The 14,633-nt window shown below is 33.1% G+C and overlaps 1 protein-coding gene across 4 annotated transcripts in view; it reads right to left on the reverse strand.

Moving 5' to 3' along the window:
- LOC127728113 (WD repeat-containing protein 5) overlaps window positions 1-14,633 on the reverse strand; it is a 57,947-nt gene that overhangs the window by 21,554 nt on the left and 21,760 nt on the right. For all 4 annotated transcript variants that reach the window (XM_052235346.1, XM_052235344.1, XM_052235345.1 and 1 more), the window contains exons 2-7: window positions 12,565-12,708; window positions 11,901-11,997; window positions 8,183-8,256; window positions 6,455-6,544; window positions 2,836-2,925; window positions 1-84 (exon numbers count right to left, since the gene is read on the reverse strand). In XM_052235346.1, the coding sequence (XP_052091306.1) occupies window positions 1-84; window positions 2,836-2,925; window positions 6,455-6,544; window positions 8,183-8,256; window positions 11,901-11,997; window positions 12,565-12,708 (579 nt within the window). The remainder of the gene's footprint in view (window positions 85-2,835; window positions 2,926-6,454; window positions 6,545-8,182; window positions 8,257-11,900; window positions 11,998-12,564; window positions 12,709-14,633) is intronic.

Consider the following 14,633-nt stretch of genomic DNA (forward strand, 5'->3'; position numbering starts at 1 on the left):
AGCAGTTACAGGATCTGAGTGAGCAGGCAGTGTCTTCAAGCATTTTCCTGTCTTTACATCCCATATCCTTACACTTTCATCGAACTGTAAACAAACAATTGACATTATTATGTACAGAAATTAAATTAATATTATTGTTAGTTTTTATAATGAAAACACATGAATTTGAAAGTGCAACTAGTATTTTATAACAAACAATTTTCATAAACAATCCAGCAATAAAAATTAACAAATCATTCAAACATAAATTATAATTTTGTTTTCTATACCAGAGATGTTAAAGATAGAAATTACTATCGAAGCACAGAACTACTCATGAAAAGTTGTTTCCTTACATTCTGTGTCAAATATTTCATGCATATTTAGGACGAAAAAACAAAGTAAAAGATTTATCAGTTTAGTCATGTTCTATAAGCACAGCAACAGGTGGGTTGAAAGGGACTGCGAAAAAAGAGTTAAATCTATGTCGGGTAGAGTTAGAAATTTTGCCTTGCAATAAAACATAAGATCTCAAGGAGTTTAATGTGCAAAGTGTATGGCACTAGATACGAATATAGAATACCGAGTTTAAGTTATGTACCCATCCTGATTGACCAAGACTGTATAAAATCATCCCCACACATTTGCTTACCATTATTATTTTCCTTTTCCCCTAAAATTCCATAGGATAGGTCTTTCTTTCTTGTTTGGTTGTTTGCTTAGTTCTTTTAACGTTTAACGTCTTATGACAAGACTCTTTTCTTTTCTAAACCTTACCATTCTCCCATCATAAAAGAATATGTTCATTCATTTTATACAATGATTATAATGACAATTGTCTTAGTGGTCTGAATGATGTTTTTTATATGACAGGTAATTCACAGTATCCTTTTTTGGTCGCTAAGTTAAATCAGCAATGGATAAAGAAACTATTCAAAAGGGAGTATGGTGAAATATGGTAAAATGGAAAAGGTACAACCTTAATTTTACTGATTTTAAAACAATTTGAAGAACAAGGAGTTCTGTAATACAAACCTTTACTCTTGCATGTTTCTTTCATATTCAGCATAAGCTATCACTGATTCTACTTTCCTTTAAAGTTGTCAGTATAAATTAACACTGATTTATTTAAGGATGTACACCTCTGAGGAGCCAAAAATTTCTAGAATTAAACTTTTTTTCTTAACCTGATTTTTGGGTTTATACGACTGTAAAAAAATAATTGGTGAAGAAAAAATCATATGGTGGTGCAATTCTTTTTTTGCTACGCCATTTGAAAGTACCCAATTTTGATGATTTTCCCATTTTTCATCAATTTTTACCCATTTTTGGGCTATTATCATGAAAAAAATCAGTTTCACATTTAAACTTTTTTTCATACTTTCAATACAGATGAAGTGGACAAATCTGAATAAACTTAACTTAAAAAAACTATAGGTTGGTGTTAATATTAGAAAGTTTTATAACATTTTGTTGCTTTTTCGTGTCAAATTTACCATGCTGTCTATTTTGTAAAATTGTGATTTTTCTCTTTTTTTAGAACAAAAAGCATATTATTTCAACTTCTTTGTTATAAATGATTGAAAAAATAAATATATAAGAAATTTGAAAAGAAAAAATTGATATGGGATGTACAGGTTTCTGGTAAAATCATTTCTTGTACCCCTCACCCATTTTCTCAACATTTTGGCTAATGAGACTGACTTGATTGGTTATAAAATTTGAAAATGTTATTACTCAAAAACTAATTATTGTTAATACAAAATTTTTTCACAGAGTTAAGTTTGATTATAATATTTTTTAAATTCATTGATATTTTCCACTTGTATCACGTTTTCGAAATTATTCCAGAACGAGATTTCAACGAGACTGAAACGTCAGAAGAATACATCCTTACAGCTCTTCTATAAAAGCATGCAAAGCAAACCTTTGATCAACTTGTTTCATATGTTTGCTTGGATGTTTGCAAACAATAGGTAGGCGGAGTTTCAGTCTGTTTTATGTATACTGGGATTTGATTGGACAATAAAAATTGACATGCAATGAAGTTAATGTTTATTGTCAAATCAAATTCCATTATATATTAACAGACTGAAACAGACTACCTACCTTTTGTTTACAAACATCCAAACAAACATAGCAAGCAAGTTGATCAAAGGTTTGCTTTGCATGCTTTTATAGAAGAGCTGTAAAACCTTGGGAGTTTTGAACATTTCTTATTCTCTTTTTCTTAAATGGTGAGTAACAGAACACAAGTTGAATATGATTTTGATTTGTTTATAAAAATAACTTGTAATAAATTCTTTATTTTACTGGTATATACTATAGCTTCTGGTAAAGCATTAATGCAGGGAGAAAATATGTTCCATATAAAATTTGTCGTATTGTTTAATCAGATGAGTCAATATCCCTAATGTGCCTCAAAGTGAGGAACACAAAAGTAGTGTGTTAACAAAAAATATCTGTGCAGTGATATTGGACATGTTTCAATTTTTAACAAGTGACTGAGCTTAACCATTTGTGCTGATTTGGAGAGCAGCCACATCACAAAAGGCTTTTCGGGGCGTGCTAAATTGTGGAAAAATTAATCTCACTTCCTACCCGAAAATTTAACGAATTGAGGAAAAGCTACCATTACCGCCTACCTGGAATGAATTGTGCATATGTACCCAGGTAAAGATCTTCTATCTTTTATGAAATGGGCTTTGTCTTTCATCCCATTTTAAAACCAGATAAGTAAATTGTCCAATTGAAGAGCATCCAAAGGCAAATAAACCATGTGATGAATTTTTGTTGCTTCATCAAACCAAAATCTATATAACAAATAATGATGGATTACAAATCATTTTTACTTACCGAACCAGATACAATAAGATTTGACTGTGGATTAAAATTGCAACAAAATACATAATTACTGTGCCCTTTCAGTGTCTTCATACATTTCCCCTACAAAATACAATAAAAGTTATCATCTTTTGTTGTATTCAATACAGTTAATAGTATCTACTAGTTTGAGCAGGAAATTCAATGTAAAATAAGTTAGAGATAAAATAACTTATAATAATAATAGTTTCTCCCTTTAACACTTATGTTAACCTTTCACATTAATGTTCTCCACCATGATTAAGCAAACAGTGGTATTCTATCTACAGCTTCAGTAAGCAACATTGTAATAATGAAAGAACCTTAGTGAGCGCGCTCACATACCCCACGTCCCCACATTGTCATTGGAGAAATAAAATAAGTGTAAGAAAAAAAAATTGTATCAGAAAAAAAAATTGAATCATAATTTCCTGTCAATATGCACATCTACAAAGTATGTCCTTATTATCTACACAGTTTCGTGAAATTCTGTTGTGTGGTTTGAGAGGAGTTGCGATGACAAAAGGTTGCAGTAGTATATTGGGCAAATAAGTTCAAAGGGGCGTAACTCCTGGAAAAAAAATTGAATCGTAATTTCCTGTCGATATGCACATCTACATAGTATGTCCTTATTATCTACAAAGTTTCATGAAATTCTGTTGTGTGGTTTGAGAGGAGTTGCGATGACAAACTGTTGCAGTAGTACATTAAAGTAAATAAGTTCAAAGGGGTGTAACTCCTAGAAAAAGAATTGAATCGTAATTTCCTGTCGATATGCACAACTACATAGTATGTCCTTATTATCTAAAAAGGTTTCGTGAAATTCTGTCGTGTGGTTTGAGAGGAGTTGCGATGACAAGAAACAGGACTGACGGACTGACGGACGGACAGACAGACAGACAGACAGACAGACGGACGGACGGACGGACGGACGGGTCAAAAACATTATACCCTCCCCAACTCGTTGCATGGGGCATAACAAGTGAAACTGCGAGCTACTGCTCACTGATGATACCCCCATCCCAAATACTTGACGGTAAACAGGAAGTTGTTGAGTGATGAATCTGAAAACGCATCACACGGTATAGCTGACTTATATAAACACTAAAACCAAATTTCAGAAATCCTTGTAATGTAGTTCCTGAGAAAAATGTGACGAAAATTTTCAACTTGGATGTCATGTGTTAAATGATATAAGTGTTCGGTAAACAGGAAGTTGTTAAGTAATGAATCTGAAAACGCATCACACTGTATAGCTGACTCATATAACCCCTGAAACCAAATTTCAGAAATCCTTGCAATGTAGTTCCTGAGAAAGATGCGACGAAAAATATTCATGGGATGGCAGGGCTCACACTACTTCAGAATCATAGGGAGAAGTGACTTCTCTTTTTGAAACTGATAGGGAGAAGTGGTGAGATTTGAAAGAGAAGTGCTCCTTCGCGCACTTCGCTACAATGTTTTGGTTTTACTATAGTATAAAGGGTCATATGTAAATAATGTTCTTTTTATATTGTTCAATTCATATCTGAGTATACAATTAAAGTAACAGTTCAAATTCAAGGTTGTTTAAGTTTAGGTTCTTGTGAGAAACTTCCAACTAAATATCTAGCACTAAAAGGAATTTTTTTTTATGTAAAAAAGGTAAAGAAATTATAATATATCAATTACAATTTAATTAAAAACTATCTTGTTTATGAAATTCAGTGTTTCTCATCAAAAGATATATAAATTTAAGCTGGGCTTTAATATATTGATATTAGTATAATAGTCTCAGAGTTAAGCAACTTCAATCAATATTTTGAAACAATCCATATAAATTATATGGAATTATATACATTAATCAATTAGATGTCACCAAAAGTCTGTAAATGCGTGTGGAATGCGTAATTTTTCCTTTTGACAATATTCTTCTGTCAGCTGTTCCATCCATGCGTCCGTAGTTATTATGTATGTATGTATGTATGTAGATCCCTCCATTAATGGAGCACCCCTCCAGAGCTGCGAGGGTACAGTGGAATCTGTGTACACTCCCTATCGGGATTAATGGAGATGTGTCACTAACGTATTTACAATGTTCAATATTTACAAGGACAATCCCCACCCCAACACCAGGGAGTGTTAGGACACCGGGCTGATCTGTTATTATGGTGGAGGAAGCCGAAGTACTCGGAGAGAACCACTGGGCTGCTCGGCGGGAACAGACAAACCGAAGAGATATCAGCAGATTGATCTCCAGGTCAAAGTCGGGAGCAACTTTGACCAACCGAGGCCCACATAGTACCCATTCTAGTTTAAACTCCGGTCTGGGTACCAGAGATGTGTGTGAGAGGGTGAAAATCACCCTTCTGATGTACTGATATTTTTAGCACCCCAAGTGAGAATCGAACTCGGGACCTTCAGCACTGTAGCCATCGGTCTTAACCACTAGACCACGAACTCACATGAAAAAATTATACATAAAATATTATTGTAAAAATACGGATTTCGGTCATAGCTGGTCCGATCCGTAGTTAGAAAACAGTCAATGACAGACAAATGGAAGAATATTTACAAAAATAAATGATGCTTGACAAGCTATTTGGAAAGGAATATGACGTTTTTAATGCAATAAATGGATTAAAAATTTACTGGAGGCATTTTTTATCATGTTTAAATGAAGTAACAAACTTATTTTGCCGCCGAAAGTTAGATTGATGTACGTTCTCAAGTACTGACAAGTACCGGAAGTGCACGAAGTGATATAAAGTTGCCTTTTTATCAAATAACCTGCTTCACACTGTAAAGACAATGCTTCAACCTCTTTTCTTAAGAAAATGGATCGTTTATGTCTGAATTTCTTTAATTATCTATAAAAAAATTGATGTTTCATCAACTTGATAAAAATTGAAAATGTCAGATGACGAAAGCGACTGAAAGCGAGTATCGTAAACAACAGGGCGACTTGTTTTCGCTTTTGAGGGTCGGGCAAAGCGAAGTGACGGACGGGAAAGTGACATCTTCGCCCTAGTCGCCTGGTAGCGTGAGCCCTGGGGATGGATAGACGGACTGACAGACAGAGGTAAAACAGTATACCCCCTCCCCCCCCCTTTTTAAAGTGGGGAATAATGATTGTTTTTTTTTCAGTCATACTGGTGCAATGTGGTATTTCAATCTTCACAATGTTATTGATATAATTATTCAAGTTATTGTTAACTAAATTGTTTACAATAATATAGAACAACAAGATACAGGAGAGGAATTTCTAAAAGTGATTATCCTTATAAAACTGTCATTTCGTAGTGTTTATGCTATTATTTTCACAATAAAATATTATTTACACTAAGATTTGACAGAGGATTAAAATACAAAATACAAAATTATTGTGTGAATTCAGTGTCTTCATACACTCAGTTAGGAAAATGCAGTTTTAAAGACTTTAATGTAAAAAAATATAATTTTGAGGTATTTCTAAAAGCTTTTATGGTGAAAAAAAAACCCAGTCCTTTGATCTTTTACATTAAAACAAATTTATAACAGCAAAGAAATAGAAGGGTGTAAATCTAACTTGAAAGTGTTTGTACAAGTACTAGACAAAGACATTGCTTTATAGCTAATATTCTAGTCAACTCACAGTAGCAAAATCCCAAATTTTTAATGTTTTATCATCAGATGCACTAACAAGTATTCTGCTATCGTTCGACCAAGCAACATCTGAAATACCCTATAAATAAAATAAATTATCAAGCTCAATTCAATTGCAATTTTTTTAAACATAAGTGAATTCAATGTTACACACTGAAATGGGTAATGCGTTAATATTATGATAATCACACCACATTATGTGTCTGTACCAAGAAAGACTATCTTGACCATGTGTTATTCCTTTTTTTGGTTATGTTTGTCCATTTTTTCAAAGAAGTTGGTTGTTGGTGGTCAGATGTACTACTATTTTTGGGTAATTCCTGTTATCCTTTTCATGTATTACATATGCATAAAAAAAAATAACAATCAAAGACAAATTAAGTTATGTATCAGTTTAATTAAAAACATATTTGCGCTATAAGTTAACCTTTATGTTTGCAGAAACTACCACAGTACTCTGTCTGGAGCCAAAAAAAAACATTTTTTTTTTATACAGATCTATTTCAAGAGAATTTTATTGACATTATTACTCAGGGTTCTTACTAAGGATTTTTGAAGGTGAGTCCATAGACTCATCATTTTTGGCCATGGCAAGTCCAAAAATGAGGAGAATAGATTGTATTGCTATATAATTTATTCTTTCAGTCTCCATGACAAAATAGAGCAAGGAAATGACATCAAATTTAGATTATTTGTAAAAATTTTGCTATAGAATGATGATATGTGCTAAGCTGACTCGCATATTTTACAATCTTGATGGATATTTAGACTCATAATATTTTACAATGTGATGGATCTTTGGACTCACAAGTCCTAATAAACAGCTGCGCCATGAGCGCATGATACACTAGTCGTCTTGTGTGTGACTTTTTATGCAATAAGCATAAATAGTTTCTGACATACGGCGTGACATGCGAAAACCCCCCTTTTTTTTTTACAAAAAACTCAATATCTCTTAAATAAAATTTTGAATCAAAACCAAAAAGTATACAGATCTTTAGATTAATATAACTAAGAAGTGTGTAAAATTTTAAGCAATAATCATAAATCGTTTTTGAGATACGGCGCGACATGTGAAAAACCCCTCCTCCTTTTTTTACAAAATACTCAATAACTCAAAAATAAAATTTTGAATCATCACCAAAAAGTATACAGATCTTAAGGTTAATATAACTAAGAAGTGTCTAAAGTTTTAAGCAATAATCATAAACTGTTTTTGAGATACGGCGCGACATGTGAAAAACCCCTCCCCCTTTTTTAACAAAATACTCAATATCTCTAAAATAAAATTTTGAATCATCACCAAAAAGTATACAGATCTTAAGATTAATATAACTAAGAAGTGTGTAAAGTTTTAAGCAATAATCATAAATTGTTTTTGAGATACGGAGCGACATGTGAAAAAAAAAAACACACACCTGTTTTAGTTACTAAGTCCCGTAACTCAAAAAGTTATAATCTTATTTTCACCAAAAAGTATACAGATGGTTTGACCATCATAAGAAACAACTATGTTAAGTTTCATGAAATTTGGATAAGTCTTTCTCAAGTTACGGTGCGACATGTTTACGCCGGACAGACAGACGCTGGACATTTGTATACCATAATACGTCCCGTCAAAAATTTGACGGTGTATAAAAATTATGAGTCCATGACTTATGGACTCTCCTCAGTGAGAATTCTGGTTACTTTTGAAAAAATAATTCATATTACTTACTAGTTTATGGCCACTAATAGTCTTTTCAAATTTTCCATCATAAGCTCCCCATATCTTTATAAGTTTGTCAGCAGCTAAAGTAATAGAAAATATCTTCCAATTAAAATAAAAAGTTATCTTCCGTTTCCATACACTAAAAATAGAATATTGCTTAATATATATATGTTATAACCAATTCATTAGATATCTGTCATGCCTTTCTTACAGAAAATTAAAAACAGTGCTACTACATTGCAGATATTGGTTCAATCACTTTGAAAGGTAATCAATATTAATAAAATGCTTCGCTGAGCGCAGCCTGATACAATCGCAGAGGTCGAACCCTGAACAGTTGGTACAAATTTGGACACAATATTCAAGCTTGATACTGTCTGAATTTGGATTGTGATCAAATTTTTGACATAATATAGATTTCTGACACAAAATAAATGTGGTCAAAGATCTAAAAATCTATTGCGCAATATTGTGCAATTGAAGATTTCTTCTTGAAACTTTTCAAAAATTTCAATGTCAATGAAAAAAAAAATGAATCCTCTAAAAAAATTGGAGAAAAAAAATCCCCCCCCCCCACTTTTTGAAACCCCCCTTGGAGCAATAACCCCAAAACTCGATCCCAGCCTTTCCTATGTAGTATGGAACCTTGTAGTACAATTTCAGAGAGATCCATACACTTACACACAAGTTATTGTCTGGAAACTAGAAAAATGCTTGTTTTTGGCCCCTAATTCCTACATATTTGGGCAATTAACCCCAAACTCAATCCTAGCCTTCCCTTTGTGATATGGAACCTTGTGGTACAATGTCAAAGAAATCCATACACTTACACACAAGTTATTGTCTGGAAACTAGAATAAAATGCTCTGCAGGGCGCAGCTTGATACGACCGCAGAGGTCGAACCCTGAACAGTTGGGGCAAGTATGGACACAATATTCAAGCTTGATACAGCTCTGAATTTGGATTGTGATTAAATATTTGACACAGCATAGGTTTCTGACACAGAATGAATGTGGTCTAAGAACTTAAAAATTTTAAATTGGACATTCACCTATTATGGTCCAATATCCAAAATCTAAATACATGGTTAGATTCAGCATATCAAAGAACCCCAAGAATTCAATTTTTGATGAAATCAAACAAAGTTTAATTTTGGACCCTTATGACCTCAATGTGGACAAAGTTGATAACAGGGACCAAAAATCAAAAATCTAAATGCATGGTTAGATTCAGCATATCAAAGAACCCCATATATTCAATTTTTGTTGAAATCAAACAAAGTTTAATTTTGGACCCCGATTTGGACCAACTTGAAAACTGGGCCCATAATCAAAAATCTAAATACATGTTTAGATTCAGCATATCAAAGAACCCTAAAAATTAAATTTTTGTTAAAATCAAACTAAGTTTAATTTTGGACCCTTTGGACCTTAATGTAGACCAATTTGAAAACGGAACCAAAAAATTAAGAATCTAAATACACGGTTAGATTCGGCATATCAAAGAACCCCAATAATTCAATTTTTGATGAAATCAAACAAAGTTAAATTTTGGACCCTTTGGACCTCAATGTGGACCAATTTAAAAACGGGGCCCAAAATCCAAAAACTTAATACACGATTAGATTCAGCATATTAAAGAACCCCAAGAATTCAAGAATAAAACCCCATTGAAATTGATCAAGAAATAAGCAATTTATACGAAGTATCTTCTTTTGCACAATACTGTGCAATTGAATATTTCTTGCTATTGCGCAATACTGTACAATTGACAATTTCTTGCTATTGCGCAATATTGTGCTATTGGATATTTCTTGCTATTGCGCAATACTGTGCAATTGAAGATTTCTTGCTATTGTGCAATACTGTGCAATTGAAAATTTCTTGCTATTGCACAATACTTATTATATAATAATTAACACAGCCTGTATGGTGTGTATCTCCTACCATATCATTATTATTTGCTTTTAAATATTAATCAGAAATAACCAACTTAAAATGGAAAATTTTAAAAGAAAAAAAAAAAGGAAAAAAAGAAAAAAAAAAGAAAAAAAAAAAATCCCCCCCCCCCAAATTTTTTGAACCCCCTTATGATTCATCACCCCCAAACTCAATCCCAGCCTTCCCTTTGTGGTATGGTACCTTGCAGTACAATTTCAGAGAGATCCATACACTTGAACACAAGTTATTGTCTGGAAACTAGAAAAATGCTTATTTTTGGCCCCTTTTTGGCCCCCAATTCCTAAACGTTTAGGGCAATTACCCCCAAACTCAATTCCAGCTTTCCCTTTGTGATATGGAACCTTGTAGTTCAATTTCAGAAATATCCAAACACTTACACACAAGTTATTGTCATGAAACTAGAAAAATGCTTGTTTTTTGCCCCTTTTTTGGCCCCTAATTCCTAAAATTTTGAGGCAATTACCCCCAAAATCAATTACAGCCTTCCCTTTGTGATAAGGAACCTTGTGGTACAATGTCAGAGAGATCCATACACTTACACACAAGTTATTGTCTGGAAGATACAAAAATGCTTATTGTTGGCCCCTTTTTGGCCCCTAATTCCTTAACTGTTGGTACCATAACCCCCAAAATCAATCCCAACCTTCCTTTCGTGGTATTGAACCTTATGGTAAAATTTAATGGAGATCCATTCACTTAAACTAAAGTTAGAGTGCGAAAACCAATGTGTCTTCGGACGACGACGACGCCAACGTCATACCAATATACGACCAAAAAATTTTTAATTTTTGCGGTTGTATAAAAATGCTTCTTTTTGGCCCTCAATTCCTAAAATGTTGGCCCCATAACCCCTAAAATAAATCCCAACCTTCTACTTGTAGTATTAAACATTGTCGTAAAATTTCAGAGCAATCGAAATACTTATACACAAGTTATTATCCTGAAACTAGAAAAATGCTTGTTTTGGGCCCCTAATTCCTAAACGGTTGGGACCATCATCCCCAAAATCAATCGCAACCTTCCTTTTTTGGCATTGAACCTTCTTAATAAATTTCATAGATATCCATTCACTTAAACTAAAGTTATTGTCCGGAAACCAATGTGTCTTCGAACGACGACGCAGACGACATCATACCATTATACGATCCCAAAAAATTTTTTGCAGCCGTATAAAAATGTTTGCTTAAACACATATTCAATTAATTTCAATTAAACAAGTTGAACTGTAAGCTTTTGCTCAGTTGATACCCTGCTATAAGTATTCAGTAAGCAAGAGGTTGATGAGGTATGGATGAGAAAATGCATCACACAGTATAACATGCTCACATGAAGCTGGATAAACTAATTTCAATATCTTCAATAGTTCTAAAAGGAAAATGTGAAACAAATTTCATACATGGCCACTGTGTAAGAATATATAAGTATTCAGTAAACAGGATGTTGAAGGGCAAAGAATGTGAAAATGCATCACACAGTATAGCATGGCCACATGAAGCTACATTCCTAATTTCAAAAAGCTTTGGTATGTAGTTCCTGAAAAAATGTGACAAACATTTCATGGCAATGAAAGACAAACAGAGTTAAACCAGTATTCCCGCTCCACCTCCTTCTGACCAGAGATATAATTACATTGGTTATTCATGATAAATAGAGACCATGCAAGTTTATAAAAATTCTTTCACTTAAAAGTGATCTTTCTTAAAATTAACAACCATGACAAAGATTCACAAAATGGTATGAACAAAGAACAGACGATACATACAGGAACTGGCTAGCCATTCTCCACTTGGACTGAATTTTACAGATGAGACTGCTTTTGTATGGCCTGCCATGGTAAATTTTAATGTGTAATTAGGTTTCTGTAAATAGAAAAATACAAATTACTGATTGATAATCTAGTCTGGGAAAACATGGTTTATCTACTTACATCACCATCATTTGAACTTTGGTGGAGAGTTTGGTTGACTTGCTTGCTTTGTTTGTATAAATGTTTGTTCAAGCATTGTAATTAAGATTGACATCTGCAATCTATAGATAGACGGGACTTCAGCTTGTATACATTATACTTATAAATGTTATTGGATGTTAAGCAATGTATACAAGTTGAAGACCCGCCTATCTATCGATTGCAGATGTCAATCTTAATTACAATGCTTGAACAATCAAATGGTAGCTCCCTAACTTATAATATAGGGTTTGAAAAATGTAAAAATATATGGGGTCTCATTCAATGTGATTTCTAATAATAACTTTTAAAATACTCAATCAACTGAAAAAATGTTATTAACCAAATATAAAATTTTGTTATTTTTTGCCTTTGTTGATCTGTTGATTTTTTATCTTTTAACATCAAAAGTAATTATACAACCTTCTTCTAACAAGAGTGAGGGTTAAGCAGCAAACATTTTTTTCTTTCATCAACCTACCAAAGACTGTGATGATGGTGTTTTGGGTGTTGTGACTGATGATGTCAATGTACTTGATGGAGTAGATGATACAGGATTTGAAGTTGTACATGGTGGTTTTACATCTCCTGGTGTCTGGGGAGTCTTATTTTCTTCTGTAGACATCTGAAATAAAAAAAAAAGGAATATTAATACTGTAGCTGCCAGAGATGTAGATTACAACCAAAGTATACCTGGACCCGGCTGTTCATCACTTGGTTAAATTTTAAATTTAAACCAAGGGTTAAATATCATAACCCTTGGTTAAAATTTAACCCTAGGTTATTTTTTGTTGCTCATCCTGTGGTTGAATTAAACCCTTTGTTAAATCCTCTGTTAAATGATTCAGATTTAACCTTGCTTCAGACTTCAGTTAAAATTTAAATCAAGGAATAGTTTCGTCCAAAAGTATGATTCCTTGTTTATAACTAGACTGGAAAGGTCACTAAATGTTTGATACAACACACTTTTTGTTTTCAAAGGTCATTAGTAGCGAAAAACTGATTTTTACGGTATACAGTCCTTCCTCCATTTTGCATCGAGGTTTACGTCCATAGGGTCTACCTAACAGACATTTTAAACAAATCAACATTTGTTTTTACCCTGTTATCTTCAATGTCAATAAACAAATTGATGCAGCAAAATTAAACATATTTTAGTTATATTATGTATTTACCTATAATCAATAATAATTCTACGATCAATGCTTCTTTTCAAACAAAAGGTTTCCGGTCATGTCCACATTGTTGTTGTACTATTTAATGAACTTGGACGCTGAAAAGCGTATTGTTTTTAATAAGTTATCATATTTATTGACCAAACAGGTTTCCTTGGAAGGGAGAAAATTCTTTATTTTGATAAAAATGAACGTTCACTTAAAAATTTAACCATGGGTTACCTAACCAGGGGTTAATAAAGTTGAACAACAGAATTTTAACCCTTGGTTACGTAACCCTCAATTAAATAAATGGGGAGTGTTTCAGATAATGCCCCAGATTACATATAACGTTATAAAGGGACATAACTCAAGAACAGTAAAAGTGATGCTTCCCAAATGTGTACATGATCTGAGTTTTGTGGTAATAAGCATTGTGTATAAGATTCATAACATATAATTGAGGCAAACTTAAGTTAGAGAACGGAAACTAAAAATTCAGCAATTTTTCCATTTGTAAAGGGGGACAACTCTAGAAAGGTAAAATTGACGCCTCCAAAATTCATACTTGATCTGTGTTTTGTGGTAATCAGCATTGTGCATAAGTTTCATAATGTTTGGTTGAGGCAAACTAAAGTTGGAGAACGGAAACGAAAAAATTCAAAAAAATTTCCATTTGTGGAGGGCATTACTTCAGGCAGTAAAAGTGACGCCACCAACATTCAAACTTGATCGGTGTTTTGTGGTAACTAGACATCATTGAGATGGGTGCCATCCATGTGGGCCCCACTGTAAATAGCAGATTACTATTTGACTATTAAAGATGTTAGTGGTTGAATCTCTTAGAGCAGGTAACATGTGCTATTAAACAGTACACCAGATGCACTTTACCCTTAATTTTAGAAATATAATATAAAAGAAAAAAAAAAACTTCTTGAAATAGACACAGGTTATTTCGCATTACTTGTCAAGCCAGAATTATGCCATTTAAATTGTTGGAACTTTGTTCTGTATCTGTATTCACTAGATTAAATAATTCTTGTGTTTACCTATAAAACAGTCCATTTATAAAGTACAGTAAATATTTCTATCATGTGGAAATCTATAAGTCAGTAGTCCTAGGCATGACAAAAATACATCAGATTGAATTATTTGATTGGTTTAAATTTGTTGTGTTGCCAATCTCCCCATCTTGGTTTATTTTATCTTTCAGAGTCATAACACAACATGTATTGGTGGAGTACCATAGGAACTCGCCTATTAGTCGAAAAATTGGGAGTAAAATTCTTATTTCAGAGAGAGGTACCGACTTATAGACGACAGCGACCAGAGGAAAAATCCAAGCTCGAGAAAAGTGGTCAGGAGTGAATTTCCTGGTCAAAACTACGTTGGTGAC

Source organism: Mytilus californianus, unplaced genomic scaffold, assembly GCF_021869535.1.
Source record: "Mytilus californianus isolate M0D057914Y unplaced genomic scaffold, xbMytCali1.0.p SCAF_2, whole genome shotgun sequence".
NCBI classification, from domain to species: Eukaryota; Metazoa; Mollusca; class Bivalvia; order Mytilida; family Mytilidae; genus Mytilus; species Mytilus californianus.